The sequence below is a fragment of the Erythrolamprus reginae genome, chromosome 2, assembly GCF_031021105.1.
Source record: "Erythrolamprus reginae isolate rEryReg1 chromosome 2, rEryReg1.hap1, whole genome shotgun sequence".
Taxonomy (NCBI): Eukaryota; Metazoa; Chordata; class Lepidosauria; order Squamata; family Dipsadidae; genus Erythrolamprus; species Erythrolamprus reginae.
This window is the reverse complement of record NC_091951.1, coordinates 151,171,668-151,196,874: the sequence shown is the minus strand read 5'-3', so window position 1 is coordinate 151,196,874 and position 25,207 is coordinate 151,171,668. Positions and strand designations below refer to the sequence as shown.

The 25,207-nt window shown below is 39.4% G+C and overlaps 2 protein-coding genes across 7 annotated transcripts in view; one reads left to right on the top strand and one right to left on the bottom strand.

Annotated features, from left to right (window-relative positions):
• LLGL2 (LLGL scribble cell polarity complex component 2) overlaps positions 1-10,052 on the top strand; it is a 102,945-nt gene extending 92,893 nt beyond the window's left edge. For 4 of the 5 annotated variants that reach the window (XM_070739919.1, XM_070739921.1, XM_070739922.1 and 1 more), the window contains exons 22-26: positions 979-1,028; positions 3,649-3,696; positions 4,500-4,542; positions 5,597-5,658; positions 9,964-10,052. In XM_070739919.1, coding sequence (XP_070596020.1) covers positions 979-1,028; positions 3,649-3,696; positions 4,500-4,542; positions 5,597-5,658; positions 9,964-9,968 — 208 coding nt within the window. In that variant the 3' untranslated portion in view covers positions 9,969-10,052. The remainder of the gene's footprint in view (positions 1-978; positions 1,029-3,648; positions 3,697-4,499; positions 4,543-5,596; positions 5,659-9,963) is intronic. The other variant, XM_070739923.1, reaches the window with a different exon arrangement.
• A 1,210-nt stretch (positions 10,053-11,262) lies between these two features.
• Positions 11,263-24,820, bottom strand: LOC139161160 (uncharacterized). 2 transcript variants are annotated; one of them, XM_070739924.1, is made up of 3 exons: positions 24,588-24,743; positions 19,992-20,079; positions 11,263-12,592 (listed from the first exon to the last, which is right to left on the bottom strand). In XM_070739924.1, exons 2-3 carry the CDS (start codon positions 19,996-19,998, stop codon positions 11,673-11,675), a joined length of 927 nt encoding a protein of 308 aa, XP_070596025.1. In that variant the 5' UTR covers positions 19,999-20,079; positions 24,588-24,743; the 3' UTR covers positions 11,263-11,672. The 2 variants fall into 2 exon arrangements, with proteins under 2 accessions (XP_070596025.1, XP_070596026.1); XM_070739925.1 differs by lacking the exon at positions 19,992-20,079 and having other exon boundaries at positions 24,588-24,820.
• Positions 24,821-25,207: the final 387 nt, after the last annotated feature.

Here is a 25,207-nt window from a genome sequence, read left to right as displayed (position 1 = left end):
AGCACCATATGATCATATCACTCATCGATAGCAATCTCTGCAGTCCCAGTTGTATCAAGTGAGCATTGTGGGTCATCAAGTGCATACCTCCTCACAAAGGGTGTGGATTGTTGGCAAGACATTCCACAACTCCAGAGAGGTTTGGGAAGGGTGCATGGATTTGGGGGTGGGGTGGAGAATTTACCCAAGCAATTTGAGTCCTTCCCTACCAGGGAAGACCTTCCTTGTGGGAAGTGGGCAGGGAAGGTTGCAAATCATGATCACATGATTCCAGGATGCTGCAACCCTCATAAGTATGAACTTCAGCTGGAACATGTAACAACAGGAATACTGAGTCAACTAGAACTTTGAGGCTGGTCCTAACAATCAGCCACTCAATGCTGGTCACTGAATGAGTGGTGATTAACTGAGGACTATCTGAGTATCACTTTTCAATAACATTAGCCTGCTCAGTTGTGTATTTCTGGGCAAATGAAGCCTGAGATTCCTAACTCTTGTAAAGTGGATAGAATATAGACCTATCTCTGAAACCAAACCTCTAGGTCAGGGGTCCCCAAACTTGGCAACTTTAAGACTTGTGGACTTCAACTCCCAGAATTCTCCAGCCAGCATAGCTGACTGGAGAATTCTGGGAGTTGAAGTCCACAAGTCTCAAAGTTGCCAAGTTTGAAGACCTCTGCTCTAGGGGAATGTTTAAGGTCAGGTGTCAAACTCACATTGTCACATGATGCATTGGGCTTTTTTCCCCCCCTTCGCTAAACCAGGGTGAGGGTAGTCAGGACATGATGCATCTGGTCCATGACCCATGAGTTTTCATACTCCTGTTCTACGTGTTCTCTTTCTAAATGTTGCAAGTTGTGACCTAAATAAAACATGGCTTGCTGTAATGTTAGAACTTAAGAATACTGCTTAATATATCATGTTTTGAGCCAGAACTATTGAACAGTTGGTCTATTTGCCTTTTTTCTTTTCTTTTAGCAGCAGCATTAGGGAATCAAGACAAACCACTGGTGAAGCAGGTAGTGATGGTAAGTATTTAGAACTCAGTTGCTTTTGTGCCTATCATAGAAAACGATGGTATCTTGGAACTGTTTCCTCCCTTGCATCGGATCCTATAGTCGTAAGAATAGAATAGAATTCTTTATTGGTCAAGTGTGATTGGACCCCGAAAGAATTTATCTTTGGTGCATAAATTACCTGTACATAAAAGCTATAAGTGATAAATCATGATCATAGACATCATAAAAATACATTTATCATAAATCATAAGACACCACACTTAGTGATAGTCATAGGATACTAAATAAGCAATGAACATAAATCATAGTAGGAAACTAAATAAAACAATATAAATCATAAAGATACAAGCAACCAAGTTATAGTCATAAGTAGAAAAGGAGATCTGTAATAGGAAGATGAGAAGAAGAATAGTAATACAGCCTTAGTAAATAGTTTGACAGTGTTGTGAGAATTAGTTGTTTAGCAGAGTGAGGGCATGGGGGAAAACTGTACTTGTGTCTAATTATTCTGATGTACAGTGCTCTATAGGGTTATTTTGAAGGTAGTAGTGCAGTCAGGCGGTAGGGAAAGCAAGTAGAATACATGGCTGCATAGCTAGAGGTATAACAAGCAGGAAGAGGGAGATTGTGATCCCGCTGTATATAGCGCTGGTGAGACCACATTTGGAATACTGTGTTCAGTTCTGGAGAACTCACCTACAAAAAGATATTAATGAAATTGAATGGGTCCAAAGATGGGCTACAAGAATGGTGGAAGGTCTTAAGCTTAAAACCTATCAGGAAAGACTTAATGAACTCGATCTGTATAGTCTGGAGGACAGAAGGGAAAGGGGGACACACAATCTAAACATTTAAATATGTTAAAGGATTAAATAAGATTCAGGAGGGAAGTGTTTTTAATAGGAAAGTGAACACAAGAACAAGGGTGCATAATCTGAGGTTAGTTGGGGGAAAGACGAGAAGCAATGTTCGAAAATATTATTTTACTGAAAGAGTAGTAGGTGCTTGGAACAAACTTCCAGCAGACGTGGTTGGTAAATCCACAGTAATTGAATTTAAACATGCCTGGGATAAACATATATCCATCCTAAGATAAAATACAGGAAATAGTATAAGGGCAGACTAGATGGACCATTTTTCTGCCATCAATCTTATATGTTTCTATGTTGAAACAATTTATATCCAGGATGTGAGGTGTCTGAATATTTTCATAGCCCTCCTTTTGACTCTTGCAGTATACAGGTCCTCAATGGAAGGCAGGTGTGGTAGCAATTGTTTTTTTCTTGCAGTTCTAAATTATCTGTTGAAGTCTTTGTCTGAATAGATGGTGTGGCAATCCATACACAACTAGGTAGTACTGTTGCAGAAAAACATTTACTAAACATTTTGGAAAACTTCATGAAAATCCCCCCCCCCCAAAAAAAGAGTTGAAACTGCAAGGAAGAAAACACTTTATCACAAACTATCAGAAACGTCCTCCATTTGTGTGCCCAGACACAGACCTCACCACACACACACCCTTACATATTCATGTCTCCTTAACTAAGAGTTAATTTTTGGTTATTTAAATAAACTCTACTACTATCTGGTGAATTCTGGGAATTGAAGCCTACATAACTTAATGTTGCCAGATTTGAGAAACACTGCTGTAGAGGCATTTAAATAGATCCAAATACAGTGGTACCTCTACTTACGAACTTAATTCATTCCGTGACCAGGTTCTTAAGTAGAAAAGTTTGTAAGAAGAAGCAATTTTTCCCATAGGAATCAATGTAAAAGCAAATAATATGTGCAACTGGGGAAACCACAGGGAGGGTGGAGGCCCTGTTTCTTCCTAGAGAGACCCCACGGAGGCTTCTCCCTGCCTTTTCTGGCCCTGTTTCCTCCCACAGGAGATTCCTAGAGAGGCCCCACAGAGGCTTCACTCTGCCTTTTCCAGTTGCAGTTTTGGAGGCTCAGCTTTGTAAGTGGAAAATGGTTCTTGAGAAGATGCAAAAAAATCTTGAATACCTGGTTCTTATCTAAAAAACTTCATATGTAGAGGTGTTCATAGGTAGATGTACCACTGTATATAGTTTCTCCCCAGCATCCTTTTCAGACAGCATCTCTTGACCTGGAAATAAATGTAGCAATAAGTAATGTTTTACTCTTTTCCATCCCTATGACCAATTCATCAGTAAGTCCGGTAGCAGAGAACCTTATAATTTCCATTTCAAGGTTCAAGCAGTTGATTTACCTTATTTTTTATTACAGCTAAATTCTGTTTTGTTTAACTCTTGTTGAGCCATTAAAGCATAACAACTAGTAATGCTACTAAGACTAATAGCAGTTAATTAACAGGTACTATGTCTATGTCTCTACATGATCTGAATCGCCTTTCTTCTTCAAATCTGTATCACTTCAGTCATTTTACAGTAGATTTGAATTTCAGAATTGGGTTTTGGTATGGAGAAGTTAGTAATGGCCTTCATTGTTCAAAGGATTTAAAGACCTGTCAGTCATTTTAATAACTTTTAAAACATTTGTTTTCTGTTTCTGTGTTGATGATACATTCACTCTCAAAGTCCTATTTTTGTCTCTAGACTCGGAGAATTAGTTGCTTTAATATTAATATGATTTTTTTTTCCAGAGAGAGTGACTGGTAGGCTGATGGAACACGCCCTCCTCAATGATGAAAGTAAGAAAATAGGTTGTGAAATGAACTTTTCGTGGAAATTATCCTGAATGTTTTTACTAAGGCAGTCTCAACTACTTGTTTTTCCACCCCAAAGCATATAACTTCAATAGATTTCTTTTTGAGTTGTATGTTTTGTGTTTTATGTCTCAGACTTAATATATCTGAGATGGCTAATAGATATTATTTAGCATAGCTGGTGATTTGTGTATGGTGTGTATTTTTTTTTTTAATACATTATAAATTTTATTACAAATATTTACACATTTACATACAATATATGTTTTACATTAATACAAGGCTAAATCAACGCATAACAAATAAACAAACAAACAAAAAAATATTCTTAAAAAAAGGTCTAATTGCTTATTTAAGTACATTAATAACAATGACTATTCACTTAGCATATTTTATAATATTTGTACTTGTATTCCCTTCAGGAGGTAAGTTTTGAATGACTTTTGATTTTAAATTATTTTCTGGTGAAGTATGGTGTGTATTTTCAATACTTGCATCACATAGTTTCCAGTTGTCGTTCATAATTAAATTGCTAATATTCTTAAAAACCAAGCCACATTTAGTTTGTGTCTGTTCTGGGCACAATGGTCAGTTACCAGTCACAGAATCCATATGTGAAATGGATAACGTTAACCCATCTAACAAGACTGTTTGAGACAGGTTTCAGTGTACAAAAGTGTTCTGCAGCTCCAAACTGTTAAATTCACTTATCGTTTCTATATTTCTTCCAGACTATGATGATATAGCCACATATATTTCTCATGACTTGTTTTTCCCCCTCCTTTCAGATGTTCTGAAGGAAATACAGAGTACTCTGGAAGATGGGAGAGGGTGAGTACGATACACCCATATTTATGATATTTGTTAAGGAATTAATTTGGTAGGTCACGAGTTCAGATATAGTAACGGAAAGGGAAGATCAATAATGTTTTTGGTATCTTTTGAAGGTAAAACATTCTGAAGAAAAAGTGATGTTACCATTTGGATTCTGCTTACACAGCTTTCTGCCAATTTGGATGAGATGCGTGGAGTTTTTGTTTTAGGAAGAACTTTTAAATGTTAAAAGACACTAAGACTTATAAACGAGGTCATGGATGTCAAACTGGCGGCCTGCGGGCCAAATGCATCGTGCGTAGGCCATGGCCATCGCAGCTATGTGAAGGGGGGAAATGTCATGTGATGCTGTGAGTTTGACACCCGTGAACTAGGTCTTCCTTTTGATAGCTAGAGTATGTAATTGAGTTGTTTCCTTTTTGAGTATATTTCCTAAGTAGTAAACAAATTTGCTTAGAAATAGGAGGTTGTATGTGTGTGTGATATACCATATTTTTTCAGGGTATAAGACACACCTTTTTTCTTCCCTAAAAGATGCTGCATCTTATATTTCGAATGTAGCCTTTTCAAAGCTTTCTTTTCCAGCCCTAACTAGGTGCTAACAATCTTCCCAACTTCCTACTCCCTCCCAAGTTTTTTTCCCCAGCCCCAAGTCTTTGCAGGCTTGTTTCGCTCCTACTCCCTCTGAAAAAGACTTTTTCAACCCTTATCAGGGAGTAAAATAATGTGCTGATTAAGGACGCTAGCCAAATGAATACCTTGTAGGTAGATTTTTTTCTCAAGGTGACACACCACCCGAGTTATGCTCAGTTTTTTGGCGAATTTTGACACACCAAGCTCAAAAGGTTGCCCATCACTGACCTAGATGATTGGGAGTCTCCATAGACACAGCTACTTTTTTCTGACTAATAGAAATTCATGAAATACTGTTGCAATGTATTACTTGCCTATGTTTGTTTGGAAAGAAACTGCCATTATACACTGGATATGAAAATGATATGGCATAAACTGGCTATGTCATAATCTTATAATTTTCTTTGTTTTTTGGTAGGAGTTACTATAATAGAAGTTCAGCAAGAATCCAAGTAGGGCATACGTTAAGTAATGGAGGAGGTAAGTTGACTTTATATTTTTACTTGTAGTTGGTATTGAAACATAATAAACTATGGCTTGTTACAAAAATATATTGTTTCCTATTCTTCATTTGGGGCTGCTGAATTTAAAAAAAATCTTATTTAAAAATTCCCCTTTAAATTGAATAGGAAACAACTAGTTTCTCTGAACCTGGGAATGTTAGCAAATTAGAATCGTATCTAGTTTGAATTTTTCTCAATAATTTTATTATGGTTATTACAGTTTATTTTGAAGAAATAAAACTAAGAAACCTAATACAAATATATATGTGTGTAAAAGAAAATATGAAAAGGAAAAAATCCCCCCAAAATAGGTAGTAAGAAAAGAAACTTTCCTCTTCTTCCTTAGCAAGCATGTTCAACATTAACAATTTATGACTGTGTCTTAAATTACAACCAGATACATCTTCATTTTATACTTCATCCCATTGTCTCTAAACTCTGGATCACTGCAGGATCCAATCTGGGTCATCTCTAAATCTTCAGCTCTCCTTATTGATCAATAAAGTTTGAGTAAAAATTAACAATAACTAACAACATAAGTATAAAATCCCTCTTTCCGTTTAGTCTATATCCTCTTAACAAACTTTAAAAAGAATAAAATGGAAAGCTATTAAGCATTACAAGAAATAACCCCCTTATTTACATATCCAAAAATGATAACATAAATATTACAGATGAATCCACTGTAGCACTGAACATTTTCAAACCAGATAACTATGAAATGTCACCAAAGATAGCAAATCATTATTTATCTAGTCAAATAAACCAATTTTGTAGGGTTTTTTCCCCCCCCCTTTCTCCCAGCCATCCTTAAATACCAGATAAAATTCTAACTCCAGTTTCCTTATAGTCTCTTTGCTTCATCTGTTGAAGTTTTTATCTTCATCCAAACCCGTTTGTAATTTCTCTGCAGTTAACTCCAATAAATCTCTCACATTTCAATTTAAAAGAATAGTCCATATTGTTCTTAGGGTAATGTTGTGGTCTGTCTACTTTCTGTGCAGCTAAATGGATTCCAAGGATCGGGAGACTGTTGTGGCGTGGTACCCATGGCCCATATACTTAGCACCCAAGTCCGATAGTGAGGTGGTTGGAGAGGATTCGTGTCAGAGACTAAAAGTCAACTAGGGCCTTCTGCACCTCCTGAGGTGCACGGGAGCAGCTAAGTAAGAGGAGGTCTCTGCATGAATAGATCTGTAGAACAATTGGCCACACTCTTAAGACTATTTAAGGCTTAGCCACGTGACACTTCAGTGTGGAAGTCAACATTGTTCCATTCCAGATGTGGTTTTGGGTCATCTCCATCTCTCTCTGAGATTCTTGTTCAGCTTGTGATGTTAAAATTCAGCTTTTTTATTTTTTTTCTAATGACCTCTGGGCTTTCTGCCAACCTTGCATAAGTTACAGGGAAGGATATCTGCTTGGACTCTGGCCAGTTGTTAAGATATTAATTAGCAGCTGTCTCACCGAGCACCTTCTTTGTGATTTCTGGGGGCTTGTTGCTGGGACAGAACAGATACATTGCTTGTATGTCCTTTAAAAAAACCCACGATCACCCAGTTCTACTTGTAAATCTATCATTTCCATCTCATTTTTGTAATTTGTAAATTGTAGTAAGTCCACGTTGAAATCCAGTCTGTTGTCTTCAAAGGAGTTTGTTCATTTTTGGTAGCAACCTTTAGTTCTAGTAAAGAGTTAAAAAGCTCAAGGACTTCTTCATATGCCCACTCATCAAATATTTCCTATCATGTGCTTAAGACTTTCAAATCTTGCTTTGCAGGGAAAAATGTAAACAAAACAGACTTTTAATATAGGAAAGGAACTTTCTCATTAGATTCAAAGTCTTTCTTTAAACCAGTTTCATGAAGCATTAGCATTTAAACTCTAAAAACTCTAAAGCCACCTCTTTGCTATATATTGCAAAAAAGTTATCAAAATAAATATCTTACAAAGGTAAAAAGGTGTCATTTCCTTTGTTTTCTTTTAAAAAAACCCTCAGCTAGCAACTTACAGGCTTGCAATTCTGAAGGTTTCTCAATCTTAAAGAGGCAGTTCAAAAATTAAACTCCAGAGTGATTAAAAAGAATGAGGTTTGGTCGTGCCTTGAATCCATGAAAGGCCGCCTTTAAGGTTCAGAACAGGATGGAACCTGCAACTCACAGGTAATTGCATGTGGCAAATTCTGTCATCTGCACCCAAAAATCAGCTGTATACATAATTTATTAGCAAAATCTATATGCTGTTGTTCTTCCCAATAAGGAACATATGTGCATCTCCAGAGCTCTCTTTATTCCAGAGAGAATTTCAACAGTCTGGGCCTCATAGCCAGTTGCCTTTTCGGCCATAGTGCCCCTGTAATCTAGACCAGAATAGAGAAAAATGTGGGCACCAACTTCCTCAGTGAAAGCCTGGATTGTGTCTTGATATCTTTTTGTAAAAAAATGCTTATTCAATTTTCATAACATAAATAAAGATTAAGATAAAGGCAATAGGAAATGAGGAAGGAAAAAAGGGGGAACGGAGAAAGTGAAGGTTAGAGAAAAAGAAAGATGTGTTAAGTACAGACTTGCTTTTTCCCTTGACATATTTAACATACCAGGCCAGTGACGGCGAATCTATGGCACACGTGCCACAGGTGGCATGCAGAGCCGTATCGGAGGGCATGCTAGGTGTTGCCCTATGTCAGCTCCAGCGCTGGCTAGCTGATTTTCGTCCCTGGTGAAGGCCATTTCGCCCTCTGGAGGTTTCAGGGAAGCTTCCTGAAGCCCCAGAGTGCGAAAAATGGCCCAACGGGCAAACCAAAAGTTAAAGACTTCTGGTTTTCCCATTGTGCTATTTTTCACATTCCGGGGCTTCAGGAAGCATCTCTGAAGTATGTCTGGAGTGCAAAAAAGCAGTACAACGGGAAAACCTGAAGTCTGTTTTTCCGAACTTCTGATCTGCCCATTTTTTTCACCGTCCCAAGTTTCAATGAAGTCTATGCATATGCGTGGAGGGGTGGGAGAATTGTGCACAGGGTCAGCACATAGGGGTGTGCATGCGTGGGGGAGAAGGGATGGGTGTGGGCATGTTGACATGCACCCCCTTTTGTCCTGCCAACCAATAGGTTCGCCATCACTGTACTAAACATTTCTACAACAGACTTGTCCAATCAGCAAATCCTAAAGTCAAAATTTCATATATTTTTCTGTCTCTCTTAAGTCTACAAGCAGTTTCCAAATAGAAACAAAACAATGTATTTTTCAATTAAAGCATTTGATTCTTTGTGAGGATTAATGTATCTTTCCCATTTTAAGCATAAGGAATTCTTGCTGCGGTCAGTATATACGGCAGGGGTGCCAAACCCATCGTCATTATGGTGTCTTATCATAACTTCTCTCCTCTTAGTTAAACTGGCGTGGGAGTGGTCAGCATGTGACTCATCCATTCCGCCAGTTTGACAGCCCTAAAGTACAGCAACCAAGTCACAGATTTTTTTTAAAGTTTCTTGTCCAATTACTGAGTCCCGATATCTTGATGGAAACTTTAATCTTGTTTTATCCAGAAAAGGCTGTTCTTAAAGCCTATTTTGCTCTTGAAAGACAGTCTTGTGATGACAATTTTTGACATTATTGTTGTCAACAAGACCATTCAGAGGTTTTTTGTTCCTCACTCTTTTTTTAAATTCAGAATGAATGGAGAGGATTTATTCCTCATTTTCCTCCTACATTCTTCTCTCTTTAAGACAGACTACTGGGAACCTAGCCAGAATTTACTACAAAGCCCAACATACTAACAGAGCCTTTTGGCCTTCTTTTTCTTTCTGGGAAGAATAGTTTAGTTCCTTTCTCTGAAAGGCCTAGCAACAGTGGGACACTTCCAGGGGAGCTGCTAGAGATGAGGTTAACATTTCTTGGACTATTTTATTTATTATATCAGGCCACTTAGAAGCTGCTGGATGAATCCAACACCATTATGTAAATAGAAAGATAAATGGTGTCACTGATAGAGAATTTGAGCCAGGGGGGAAATACCAGCAAGTAGTACATAGATCTTTAAAATCTACAGATATTAAATACACAGCCTGGCCCAAGGTAGTTAGTTTTGCCAAGACCACAATATCCAGGTTATTCACTGCACTGGCTCAAATCAATTCAGTGTTTCATCAGTCAACTGACCCTATAAATTATCTAGAAATCATGGAACTACTAAATCCATCATATCTGGTTGTTGCACTAGGTTGGCAAAGACTGTTATAAATTGAATAAGTTATATAGATTAACTGCTTTTTTCTTTCCAACAGAATGATTGTGCCTTGGCATGTCGTTTGTGAGGTCTGGGCATTTAAAAGGAGTGCCATAACACTACTGTGTACAAAGGTACACCATCGTCGGAGCTGAGAAGCATCCCCTGGCCAGGGCTTCGGATAGAATTGAAGGGCTGCATTCTTTTCCTCATTGTGCCTCACCTGAAGCTCCTACCTATCTTGAGTTAACCGCCTTGTGACTAGGCTGGAACCACTCTTCCTTTTTATGCCTCTGGATCTGTGTTTTGCAATTATTCAAGTGTTTGCACAATTTATTTCCTTTTTAAATATATATATATATTTAAATATATATATATTTAAAATATATATATATATATTTGTACTGGGATGGGTTTTAAATTATAAAAATTACTGTTTGGGAAGCAGACTTTTAAGAATAAGTACGGTTTCCAATAAGATTATTATTTTTTGTACATTTTTAAAATCATAATGGGTGTTTAACAGAGGCATATTTTAGAAGTGTGCTTTTTAAAAAATGACTGAAATAATATATGTCACTTTAAATCTCTGTGGCTGCTCCAATGAAGTTTTTGTCGTATTACAGTACTGTTAAATTGTTTGGCAGACTGGGTAGATTATTTTTGTAGCTGTTCAAATGCGAGCGAACTAATCAAATTTAACTTGATTTGTAGGTGAACACTACATTAATTTTTCTTGAAATAAAACAGTACCTTTACTTATTTTTTTCTTGCGATACTATCTTAATTTATTTTTGCCGGGAGACATAAACTACGATCTGAGCGTAGGACAAGGTGATTCCCATTTCCTGTGGTTCAATGAACTTTAATGAACACCTCATCAAATCACTAACAACTGGTCTTGCTCAAGACTTTGTTATAACCTATTTCAATGAGATATAGTTGTAGTCTTCCTGTGACATCTTCCCAAGCTTGTCTTCTTTAAAGGGCTGCTATCAGCCTTGCAAATCTAATTATGCTAGGGAAATTTGAAACCATAGGCAAATATTTTCATTTCTTATATTCATGGTGAAAAATATGTGCCATTGCTCCTCTCTCTAGAAAATAATGTTTCCCAGATGAAACAAAGTGAAAGGCTGAAAATCTCAGGTGTACAGCCTCTGATTTGTACTCACTCCCCCAGATTTAAGTCCTGGGCTTCAGACTGCAGCCTGAAAACATGAGATAGTACAGAACTAAGCAGATATAAGGAACATTTACATGTTATAATTTTAGAATACAAGATCCTTTTTCTGGCCAATAAAGTGGCATCAAACATGGGGAAAAATGCAAAAATAATTGCACACAAATGGGCAAATACGTGATTTTGCCATATTTTATGTACACAAAATAGTGACATCCTACATTTCTACAATATTCCTCATGCATTAAAATAATTCCTGTTTATGAGCATGTGAGAATGGATCATTCAATTTCATTGCTGAAGGAGCCACACTGCGGACAGAAGTGTTTTTGCAAGTATCTTGTTTTGGTAGGTGAAAAGGGGAGAAAATAATATCCTATTTCTAAAGTTACTAAGAATTAGTGAAAAACAATTTCAATTACATCCTTTAAAAAATTATTTCAAAAAATACAAAAGTAACTTCTTACACTAAGCCCTGTAAAATATCTAATATAAATTCATCTATAATTATTTAGAAGATTTGTTAAAAGTTTTGGCCTTAGGCACATCTAGCATAAAATGCAGCCAACTTAGCCGCAGGTCTCTTAGAGACGACCATGAGTGTAGCGTTTCTTTGGTGGCAGGTGGATATTTGGAGAGTTCATGGATTCTGTGTTTGCCACCAGATCAGGTAAGGGAGAACTTCTCCTCAAGCTCGGTTGTGGATGGTGCTTAGCAATTTTTCCATTAGCCTCTTGAGAGATAGAAACATCTGCGTTTCTGACAAGCAAAAAACCATTGGCTCCTGGCTGCATTGGACTAGTCTTCCTATCATAACTTTGTTTTAATTTAGGATTAAATTTGCGATAAAAAGATTCCACTTCAGGGATGTCAGCAAGATTGGTCATTGACATGGTATCTACCAGGTGATTGTATGCCAATGGGACTGGATTTCTTGCATGCTCCTGCAATGGGGGCAAGGCCTCTTTCTTCCATACTTCTACATGCATCTTCCGGTGAGGTGGCAGCAATCTGGGCCTCTTCCGTGCTGGAGACTCCATCAGTAAATCAGAAACGCAAATCTGTAGGAGTTCATCTTCAACACTTGTCACGGATCCACTTGGCACCTTCTTGTCTGTAGCATCACGGTTGCTATGCCAGGTTGCCACAGCATCTTGCTGTGTACAGTGTTCACCTACACGTCCACCCCCAGGTGTTGGATGCATTTGCTCTGGAGGAAGAGACATTACTTTCACAAAGTAAACAGCATTTTCATTATGTTGCAATGAGGTCCTTGTTTGTAAATCTGGCAGGGCCTTGTTGTTCCTTGTCTGCTTTTCCTGGGCAGAAATATCAACTGTCGACTGAGATGCTAGTGTTTGGGAATACAATGTGGGGCATGGCTGGAGTTTCAGCTTTTCATTCCATGCTTGAATAAACTTCTCCCTGCAAGATTTTGGCTTTTTTGTGTCATTGGGATGCACGGCCATCTTATCTTTTGTGGCTGCTGCCTCCATGAGAGTTCCTGAGATGTAAAGATAAAGACAAAAGTGAAAGTCAATGAAAAGAGCTTTCTAATATGTAATTTGCTAAAAGGGTGGTACTTCTAGTATTTCCCCCCACCTCCAGGTCTGTAATTGATATAGGAATAGCTATAGTGTTGCCAAGCAACACACATTCTAGATCTCATAGGCCTGGAGTAAGCTTCGTGGCCTAAGCTATTGAAGCTGTAGCAGTTGGGACAAAGATCCAAACTTTACAGGGTCATAAGCATTCTGACATCAGTAATCTGGAACAAATGATCAGATAATTTAGGTCAGGATGCCCTTTTTACATGGAATCTATTCCTAACCAAAGCTACAGCTGGGAAACCTTGAATAATCCTGTATGTGTTTACAGCAGTGTTTTTCAACCTTGGCTGCTTGAAGATGTGTGGGCTTTGATTCCTAGAATTCCCTAGCCAGCATGCTCACTGGGGAATTCTTGGAAGCAAAGTCCACAACATCTTCAGGCTGCCAAGGTTGAGAAATACTTATTTACATTGCGATTATACACCCAGAAATTGTTTTCCTTTCTGATTATATGCTGCCATAATCCTCCTGTGCCTGCTCACAGAGAAGAGAGACCTGAAACTTGCAGAAGCCATTCCACATCTGCTGCTCTCTTGACATACTGGACTTCAATCAAACATTATGTTGGCAGCGAATTATAGGAAATGCAAAGCAAAAGGGTACCAGCCTGGAGGAAATGATATATCACTTGCCTGATCCCACTGTATCAAAAAAGAATGGGAGGTCATAATCCCATCCTCAGATTCTGACTGGCTTTTGGAATTGATGTAAATGAGTAAGGAGGCAAAGTACAAATCTTTTGAAGAGTCTCTACTTTCCAAGCCTTTTCAAATATAAGATCCTTCTAATATCATAGGCAGTTGCAATGTTAATTGCATTCATACTCTGGTCTTGATTACACAACCAGATATGTCCTGCAAAAATACAGGTGACCACAAAAAAATTTTTTTGAAGGAAAAACCCTTTCAATTTTTTTTGGGCTTTCCTTCTCAAGTAAATGTGCCTGCTTCTGCAGCTAAATATTTTTTAATAGCTTTGATTTCTGAACCTTGTGATCCTTTTCATGATTTTAGACAGTTTGATATTTGTATTACGAGATAGGCTATTTCATTCTTCAACTTGATAGAAATATAATAAATAAGTCCTTTATGACTAATCCAATTAGATTAGATTAGATTAGTTTAGATTAGATTAGATTTATTGGATTTATATGCCGCCCCTCTCCGCAGACTCGGGGCGGCTCACAACAATGATAAAAACAGTACATAGTAACTAATCTAATATTTAGTAATCTAAATTACAGTTTTAGGTTAAAAAGTCCAAAAAAGAAACCCCAATATATAAAAAACAAGCACACAATCGAATCATACACAAAAACTACATGGGCAAGGGGGAGATGTTTCAATTCCCCCATGCCTGACGGTAGACGTGGGTTTTAAGGAGTTTACGAAAGGCAAGGAGGGTGGGGGCAATCCTAATCTCTGGGGGGAGCTGGTTCCAGAAGGTCGGAGCCACCACAGAGAAGGCTCTTCCCCGGGTTCTGCCAGACGACATTGTTTAGTCAATGGGACCTGGAGAAGGCCAACTCTGTGGGACCTAACCGGTCGCTGGGATTCATGCGACAGAAAGCGGTCTCGCAGATATCCTGGTCCGATGCCATGAAGGGCTTTATAGGTCATAACCAACACTTTAAATTGTGACCGGAAACTGATCGGCAACCAATGCAGACTGCTGAGTGTTGGAGTAACATGGGCATACTTATAGAAGCCCATGATTGATCTCGCAGTTGCATTCTGCATGATCTGAAGTTCTTCTATAACACTTCTATAAATTTAAACTAATCCCATTAACACTTCTATAAATTTGGGTCTTCTAAATTTGGTACAATGATTAAGGTAGCAGGCTAGAAAACAGTGGACCATCAGTTCTAGTCCTGCCTTAGAACACAAAATGAGCTGGATGACTTTGGACCAGTCTCCCTCTCCAGCCCTAAGGAGGAGCCAGAAAAACTACAGGGATTAGCCTAGGCCAGTAATGGCAAACCTATGGCATAGGTACCATAGGTAGCACGCAGAGCCCACACACATAATTCAATGCCTGAGGATGAATCGCCTCCCCTTCCCCCTCCCTCGAGGTCCTCTGGATAATTCAGGCATAGAGTAACTGTAGATTGATTGATTGATTGTATTATTATTTGATATTTTGTATTGATCTGATAGTTTTACTGGTTTGGTTGATCACTTGATTAGTTAATATTAGGTAATATTGATTAACTATGCATTAGTTAATATTAGGTAATACTGATTAACTATGCATTAATTAGTTTAATTATCTGATTGGTTATTTGATTAGTTAGGTACTATAAACTAATCACACATTGATTAACTACTACTAATTGATTATTGATATTAACAAATTATTTGTCAGACACTATTTGATTATTGACCATGCCAAACAAAAACTCAAAAAACTCCACAATTAAACACCCTCAAATTGAGGATACCTCTACCAACTTGACAAGAAATACTATAAATGTAACAAAACCATCAAAGTGGATGAGGAATTCAAAAATTCCACCACACCTGTCTGGAAATAAAGAAATGTAGCCAATTTCCTACAAGCAGCTCCCACAATTCCTTATTTCTGTGCACCATGTTTACCAATACTGGATAACCTAATTACTACATCTGAAAGGTGCAAAACCTTGGAAATAACCATAAAAACACAACAAACATACATTTACTCCATTGAAGCACCTTTAGAAGTACGCGTCACATCTTTGAATAAAAAAATTACAGCACAGATAAATGGAAATCCAAATGCTCAAAATCATATTCCAATACAACAACCCCTATCTCAATCACATGCACAACCACAAACATCTACCAACCATCAAGCAATATACAGTGATCCCTCGATTATCGCGAGGGTTCCGTTCCAAGACCCCTCGCGATAATCGATTTTTCGCGATGTAGGGTTGCGGAAGTAAAAACACCATCTGCACATGCGCACCCTTTTTTTCATGGCTGCGCATGCGCAGATGGTGGAGTTTGCGTGGGCGGCGGGGAAGACCCAGGGAAGGTTCCTTCCGCCGTCCAGCAGCTGATCTGCTCGGTAGCGCAGCAGCAGCGAGCAGACGAAGATCGGGGTTTCCCCTTTGCGTGGGCGGCGGGGAAACCCCGATCTTCGTCTGCTCGCTGCTGCTGCGACCGCCCAGCAGCTGATCTGCTCGGTAGCGCAGCAGCAGCGAGCAGACGAAGATCAGGGTTCCCCGCCGCCCACGCAAAGGGGAAACCCCGATTCGGCTCCTCGCTGCTGCTGCGCTACCGAGCAGATCAGCTGCTGGGCGGCCGAAGGAACCTTCCCTGGGTCTTCCTCGCTGATGCCCCCGCTCGCCCGCCCGCCCGCCGCCCGCCAGCAAGAGGGGGAGAGATAGAGAAAGAGAAGGAAAGAAAGAGATGAGAGAGGGAGGAAGAGAGTGTGAGAGAGGAAGAAGCAAGATAGAGAAACAGAGAGAGAAAGAAAGATGAGAAAGGAAGGAAGAGAGTAACGTCATCGGGTGGGAAAAATCGCGATATAGCGTTTCACGAAGAACGAGATCGCGAAAATCGAGGGATCACTGTATTCTTACTCAACGAAGATACAATAACATTATTTTATTTGGGCTAGATATCACCAATTCACATAAGACTTTTGTAAAGCCTTTGATTCAGTCATACATGACAAACTACTTCTGAAAGTTAAATCTAATGGCATCTCTGGACCCCTACCTGATTGAATAACTGTGTTCCTGTCAAACAGAAAACAAGTGGTTAAAATAGGGAGTGCCCTATCAAACCCTGCACCTATCAACAGTGATGTCCCTCAAGGTAGAGTTCTAGGACCAACACTTTCATAATTTATATAGACAACTTTTGTGATCATATTATAAGTAACTGCGTTCTCTCTGTCGACACCGTCAAACTATATAACATAGTGGTTCTCAACCTTTCTAATGCCGCGACCCCTTAATACAGTTCCTCCAGTTCCTCGTGTTGTGGGACCCCCAACCATAACTCTAGCACTAATTTTCCCAACAGAGTTAAGCTGATTGGCAGGAAGGTCAGAGGGATACCTACACTGGATTTCTCTCCTGGATTTGACTTCCAGGAGAGAAAGGGTGGAAATGAATTGAATTGAATTTATTAGATTTGTATGCCGCCCCTCTCTGAAGACTCGGGGCGTCTCACAACAAAGCAGCAATACAGAACAATACAAATCTAATGTTAAAATTTAAAATTAAATTAAAATACATTGTCATAAAAACACATTAACTACACAATCATACACACTTGGTCCAGCTAATCAATATAGAGGTCAGAGAAGAATGGGGGGAGGTTAGCATTTTGCGGGAGGCGAGGAGGGTAGGGGCATTCCGAATCTCTGGGGGGAGTTGATTCTGGGGCCGCCACAGAGAAGGCTCTTTCCCTGGGTCCCGCCAGACGGCAATGGTGATGACTGTGGCAGAATGAAGACTTGGCAAACTCTTCATAATTCCTCTCCCAATCAGGAGAGCTCATGAGAATGTCTACAACGTGATAGGGTGGGATTTTTAAGGTTGGACATTAGAGGGAACTAGAAAGAATTAAAGGTTACAATTAAAGAAAAATAACACAAAAGAATGGAGGAAAGTATTTTACCAGTGACATACTGAAATATATTTTTGAACAATAGACCTAGAAGCTAATTTTAACTTTTGATTGTGTTTAAAAGAAGTTATGGAAGAGAAATCAATTTTATCAGACAAGACAGACTTATCGGAAAATGGATTTTAAAAAATGACAGGCTAGAAGAATGATATGGAAAAAGATGCTACGCGGGACATGTAAATGAAACCGGCTGATATGTTAATAATTTAAAGGGATATACAAATAGTGTCCTGGATAACTTTCCTATATTGAATTTGCAAGAGGGAGTTGTTTAAAAAGCTTTGAAGTATTTTGTGAGAAGGAACAATTATAACAAAAAGAAATAAAAGTTCTAAGACATTATTTGAAGGATCACGATTCAAATTATTAAAAGTAAAAGGAACAAATATAAATTTGGTTTATTTGATCAAAGAGATGTGCTGTTATTTCTGCTAACTGCTAACAGGATTGAAATGATGAGTTTTTGTTTATAGATGAGAGATGAATTATGGAAAGAAATGTATATTTTTATTCTATCTTTCTAGTTTTCCTTCTATCTTCTATTTCCTTCTGCATTTTCAAATTCTTTTTAGTTTGTATTTGTTTTTATCTTTTTAATTGTAATTTTAATAAAAGTATTTTTAAAAAATCTGGCAACAATTCAGTCAGATATTCAGATATGAACTTGGTCTTAAAATCCCAGGAATCACAGAAACACACTGCCCACCCAGGTTTTATGAAGGCAATGAATCATTAATACACCCATATTTTACAGTGAACAATAGTTTGAATTTGTTGTTAGTTGTGAAGTCAACTAACAAGCACCTAGCCCTCAGGTTGAAATGGATGCATTGGATGGAAGAGGAGGAGGAATCCTATGTTGGGAGGAAGATCAAAATCCGATCAGATTTAGACTTAGCATGTTAACCTTATATTTAGAACCACTAGGCCAGTGAGGACAAAACTTGTTTTGGTTTGTGTGCCAAAGGGGGGAGTGTGGGAGGGGGTTTATTCGTGTGCATACCCACACCTATAATTCCATGCACGGGCCCCCACACATGCAAGAGTGACCCCTCCCACACCCCGCATTTTTCACTCTCCTCAGGCTCCAGAGCCTTTCTAGGAGCCTTGGGAGGGAAAAAACAGCCTCTCTCCCCACCCCCTTCGGAGACAGAAAATGGCCCTTTGCCAACATTTGGTTGAACTGGAAGGTCTGGTTTTTTTGCTCTCCCCAAGCTCCAAAGCCTTTCTAGGACCCCAGGAAGGGCGAAAAGAGCCTTCCTCATGCCATGTTTCCTGACACTCAGTAGGCCCAGAATTATTAGAATCCCCTATCCCGGGCCTGCCAGAGATCATCCATCAGCGCGACCAAAGCAGTTTCCATGCTGTAGCTGGGCCTGAAACTGGACTGATAAGGGTCTAGATAATCGGCTTCATCCAAGGACTGCATGAGTTGGAGCGCCACCACCTTCTCGACAACCTTCCCTAAAAAGGGAAAGTTAGAGACTGGATGGTAGTTGTTTAAAATAGCCGGATCCAGGGAAGGCTTCTTGGAGAGGCCGCACAACCGCTTCTTTCAACCGAGATGGAAAGAATCCCTCCCTCAAGGAAGCATTGACAATTATCTGCATTTAGCCTCGTGTCATCTCCCTACTGCCTGAACCCAGCCAGGAGGGACACGGGTCCAACAAGCAGGTGGAGGAGTTCAGTTTATATGGCCTTGTCAACTTCATCATGCGAGTTCAAACTCATCCCATACAACTGGACTAAGACTTGCCCCAGTCACCTCAGTCGATCCCGCCCAGTTGGAGTCCAGATCAGTCTGGATCTGAGCAATTTTATCTACAAGAAACTAGTTAAATTTCTTAGCTCTCCCCTGCAAATGCTCGAGTGAGAGAGTCACCCTACACTGGGCGGCTGGGCGAGATTCCGCAGACGCAAACACGGCGGCAAGATGGGAAGATCTTGTCGCCTTGATAGCCACTAGATAAGTTTTAATATAAGATCTTAACAGTGTTTGGTTCGATCTAGACTTACTGCATCTCCAACGCTGCTCCAGATGTCTCTTCATGCCCCGGAGCTCCTCAGTGAACCAAGGAGCTTTCCTGGGTCTACTGCCAGAGAGGTAAAGGCGCAATCCAGTCAAGAGCCTCCTTTGAGGCCGTATTCCAGGCCCTCACAAGTGACTCCAACGGATTGTGTATAAATGAGTATAGAAAATCCCAAAGCACCCTCTGAAATCCCTGAGGATCCATTAGGCGGGAGAACCGCCTAATGGACCCATTAATAATAATTAGGAGGAAGAACCAATCATGTCTTGAATTACTCAATGACACACTAAGGTAGAAATGGAATAATCCTCAATTTATTCATTCTGTTATCATTTGGATGAGAAAAACGGAAATGCTAAAACCATATTATTTTTTTAATATTAAATTAGGATACCCAATTACTTTCCTGTGGCCTGGCATATAAAAAGTTAATTCAGAGCTTACAATTTTCCAGTTTGGCTAGCCTTGGCTTTATTGAAATGTATTTTTAGAAATGGTCCTTTTTCTCCAAAAGAATGTAATAGTGTTCATCTGCTAACCAAAACCATTTCCTGTTGAAGAGTCAACATTACTTTATTTTGTCTCCTGCCATAAGTGTGCATTTGCAGACTATCAACTTCATTTCATTTCATTACCTTCCATTCTCTGAAAATGTTTTCTTCCAAGACACTTGTATCTTTAATTACACAGCAGGCTGAAAACCATCACTTGAATCACTGCCTTCTGTTGGCACAAAGAAACCAAACGTTTTCTGTATTTATTTACATACGAAATTTATACGCCACCTAATTAGTTACAACACAAGAAGGCTTACAAAACAGAATAGAAGTATGACAAAAAGACCACACACAAAGAAAAAAATCCCCATCAAAAATCTGGGGAAAAAAGCAACAATCGTTTTAAGGAGGAGGGGGAAACAGCATCATCCACAATAGCCAAAATCCTGGGGATATAGCCAGGTTTTAGGGATTTGTTTAAATAAGGTCAGAGTAGGTGGGCTTTATGAATCCTGGGGGGAGGGTAGTGTATGATGCTCAAGAGGCCAGGTATTGTGACAAGTAAGGATGGGTCTTACCATTTTAGGATCCAGAACAGGCAAACTTTGCACTCAGGGGAAAGTAAATATTTATTTATTATTTATTTATTGGATTTGTATGCCGCCCCTCTCCGAAGACTCGGGGCAGCTAACAACAATAATAAGACAGCATATAATAATAATCCAATACTAAAAACAATTAAAAACCCATTATAATAAAAACCAGACAGACATACCATGCATAAAATTGTAACGCCTAGGGGGGAAGATTATCTCAGTTCCCCCATGTACAAATTTATTTATTATTTATTTATTTATTGCTTGCTTGCTTGATTGATTGATTGTACAAAATCTATGTCTTTCATTCTGTAGGTGTGAAGGTGGAAGCTGTCTTCAATAAGTGTTTTAAAGGAAATTAACTCAATCTGCTTAAGTCTCATATTATTTATTGAAATATCCCTAAAACGTGTTTAATAAATAGGTAGGAGAGGAAAGAGGAGTGGGGATGGGAAGTTATTATTTCTTGCTCCATTGAATCCAAAGAAGAGGCTAGTCCTGTGGGATTAGATGTTCTTGGGAATTGGTAGTGTCACTTGGTGTCTTTCTCCAGTTAAAGTTACACTTGTTTTCTTTTCTCTTTGAAACTGGAAGGTACATGTTTGCAGAGGATATTCCTTCTCTGGAATTGACTCTCCCAATTGCTTTTATTTATTTATTATTGCTTTTATTTATTTGTTTGTTTTTTTATGTATTTTGAAGATTATTCTTTTTGTTTTTCCAATTCACTCATATAATTAAACTGGCATTCTGGAATAAATCAGATTTTTTTTAAAAAAAACATTTTTTTTCAGATGGGTACTCACGTTGTGTCTGAATGGAAAAGTCACTGTTGACTTTTCAAGGCAAATTCCTTAAAACAGCAGCCCCCTTGGTCAATTGCATGTATGATTCCTGGATGGCTAACCAGCCATCTCTGGATGGTACTAGAAGATGAATGACTAAGAATTTAACTAGCAATGGTATTTTTTGAAGCTAGTAAGTTTATGGCCATATTTGATATTTGGGTGAGAATAAAATAGAATAGAATTCTTTATTGGCCAAGTGTGATTGGATACACAAGGAATTTGTCTTGGTGCATATGCTCTCAGTGTACATAAAAGAAAATATAGATTTGTCAAGAATTATGTAGTACAACACTTAACAAGTGACATAGGGGTCAAATAAGCAATGAAGAAACAATCAATATTAATAAAAATCTTAGGATACAAGCAACAAGTTGTATCAGGAAATCTCAAGTCATACAGTCCTAAGTGGGAGGGAAAAGGTGATAGGAATTATGGGGAAATGAGTGGTCTTCAAAATCCATTTCACCCTGGGGCAGATCTAGCTCAGGCCATGAATATGAATGATCTATTTGGGGGGTTTAAACTGTTACTATAACTGTTTTAAAATGTTGAACGCCACACAAGAGTCCAGCATGAGTTGGGCGGCTTATAAATCAATTAAATTAGTACCCAATGAAATATTGCTTCAATGGAATCTGAATACCTGCCAATTAGGAAGAGCAGTTTCCCCCTACACACCCTTTCCTCCTAGAATCTGTTATCTTGGTGGCCTTCACCAACAGAATTCGTAGCCTATCATCCCTCTCCCCTGTTGCATTGCCTAAAGTGGCAGCAAAACAAAGAACCACAAGATTGTGCTTATTTTTCTCATGTAATCTCAGGAAATTTAGTCTTTGCCACATTTATGTAGGATATATTGCAGACGGGAACCCTTCCATAGCTGTATGCAACGAATTCATTCTAATGAAATTTATTTAGTGTACATTTAAAGCAGTGGTTCTCAACATGGGGGCAATTTGATTTTTAATGGGGGCAATTGAAAACTTGTTTAGGCTTGATCTGCATGAGTAGGAGTTACTTTTTAAATAATAAGAATTATATGTGGAAGGGGGGTTTCCAGGATTTTAGAGATGCTTAGGTGGGGCATGGCCCAAAAAAGGTTGGGAACCACTAATTTAAAATGACCATAAAAAGGGAGGAGTAAGAAAGTAGGTAGTAGAAGCTGAATAGCCACCTGAGATAGAAAGAGGGGAAACGGAGAGAAGCAAGAGGGATACAGATGAAATAAGATAAAGTAAACCTGAAATGTGATTCAGTTTATTCTATTTGAAAAACGTATTTACCTATGTACACTGCTCAAAAAAAAAAAGGTCACACTTAAACAACACAATATAACTCCAAGTAAATCAAACTGTCCACTTAGGAAGCAACACTGATTGACAATCAATTTCACATGTTGTTGTGCACATTCAGCTTTGTACAGAACGAAGTATTCAATGAGAATATTTCATTCATTCAGATCTGGGATGTGTTCTTTGAGTGTTCCCTTTATTTTTTGAGCAGTATGTTTTTAAAGAAAGCATTTAGTCCACATTATTCATTGTCTTTAACAGTATACATTAAGGTGTATTGAAGATATATGAAATTGTATGTTGAGTGTGGAAAAAAAATTTAAAAAAATTGTGGAGGGGGAATAAAGTGACCCCAAAAGTTATCCAAAATCGAAGAAGGCATCCCTCTCCGTTATCCCGTCCAAATTAAACAGCTACGCCACGCCTTTTACAACAACGACGTCCTGAGAACGCGCATCCTTTGACCGACGGGTTGAATCAAAGCGCCACTCTGAACCTTTCCCTGATCCGATTGAAACTTTGCACGCGATACGGAGTCGCAAGTCACGTCCATTCTTTCTCCAATAGCCGAGACCGTATAATTTGCGCTCGGGACGTCTCGGGGGCCCCTGGGTAGGCGAGTTTCCCCGCTTGGCAATTGAGACAGTAATTAAAAACTCCGGACCCGATCCCGCCCCCTTTCCTCCTTCGGTGGGAAAAATAGAGCGCGAGAACCGGGGTCACAGGTTGAACCTGACCGGTAAACCAAGCCGCGAGATCCCTGCTATAAAGTTGGACTTCACCTAAACCAAGGGGCGAATGCCGCGCTTCTTCTGCCACGCGATCCTGAGCGATTCTCCCAAACGCGGACTTTTTTTTTATTTTTTAATACCGAGACGCCATTCGGTGTTGCCGCCCCGAAACCTGGTTTAATCAAACAAAACCGTGTGGGGAGGAATGGGAGGAAGACTCGTCCGGCTGGGCCCCTCTCCTCGACCTTGGGAAGAGAGAAACCTAGTGCGGAAGACTCCGGATCTCTTTTTTCCCCTTAGATCCGAGTCATGCGAGAACACCCATCTTCCTATATCCCAAGCTCCTGAGCCCACGTAGGGCACGTTGTTAATAATAATAATAATAATAATAATAATAATAATAATAATAATAATAATAATAATAATAATAATAATAACGCCCTACGAAGGCTCCGGGGCATGGGATATAGAAATATAATAATTATAATATATTATGGGATATAGGGACATTAATAATAATAATAATGCTTATTTGACCCCTATGACAATCATTAAGTGTTGTACCACATGATTCTTGACAAATGTATCTTTTCTTTTATGTACGCTGAGAGCATATGCACCAAGACTAATTCCTGGTGTGTCCAATCACACTTGGCCAATAAAGAATTCTATTCTATTCTAATAATAATATTAACAGCAATAATATTAATAGTAATAAGGCATCGGGGTTGGATTTGGAAAAGATCTGGTACCAAATAAGGGGAGGAGAGGGGGTAGAAAGACACCGATTTGGCCGATTCGATTATTTTGAAAAAAGGGCCATTTAAAAACACACGTTCTAAAGGTGGAAATAAACGCGTTGAATGTGGACGTAGCCCCAATTTTATTTCAAAAAAAGGGGGCCCCTCCCCCAATGGCTGTCGAAAGAGATCGGGAGCAAAAGCAAGGAATCAATAACTTCCCATTCGAGCCAGGAGGAAGGCGTGAGTAGCGGCGGTGGGAAAGTGGGGCAGCCGGCCCTCCCCGCCTCCCCAAACTCTACTCCGCGGCCTCTACTTTGCAAGGCTTTCCTTCCCCTTTGGCAGCGTCTGGCCTTGGAGGGAGGGGGAAGAAGCGGGCCAGATTGATGAAAGAGAGCGACTTCGAATGAGATACGTTCCACTTTTAGGGGCCCCAAACTGGGGGTCGTTAAAATAATGATGATGATCATCATCATCATCCCCATCATCTATACATGAGGGAGAAAACCATTTAAATCCGAACTAACCTGCTTCTTTCCAAACGTTTCCAAAGTCCCTTGTCGTGAGCTCTCGGGGAAAGCGAAGTCAATCTGGTTCGGGCGATCGGACGAAGGGGGGCAAAAGTGTAAATCGGGACCGGGCTTTGGGGAGATTTATCTCCTCTCGCCACCCCCCCACAATGCAAGTGGGTATTAAATATTACTGGCCGAGAGAGAGATCCAGGCCCCACCCAGCATGCAAAAGAAGGGCTAGCATCCAGGTCTTATCTTAACGACCTTGCGGGGGTGCAGGATCTAGCTGCCTTTTTTTTTCTTTTTTAACAATAGATAACAGCACTTTAACGCCGCCTCAGGCTCTTCCCTCCCGACTCTTTTCTATGGCCCCTAGGCAGGCGGACAAACTAGCTTGCAAAAAAGAAAAACCAAACCCAGATGAGTGTGTTGCTACTAAAAACCAAGTCCATGGATCTCCCACCCATCATGGCGCAAAAGGGGGGATTTATTACTGTGTCCCCATCATCTAATCCAGTGGTTTCCAAATTTGGCAATTTTAAGACTTGTGGACTTCAGCTATTCTGGCTGGAGAATTCTGGGAGTTGAAGTCCACAAGTCTTAAAGTTGCCAAGTTTGGGAACCACTGATTTCTA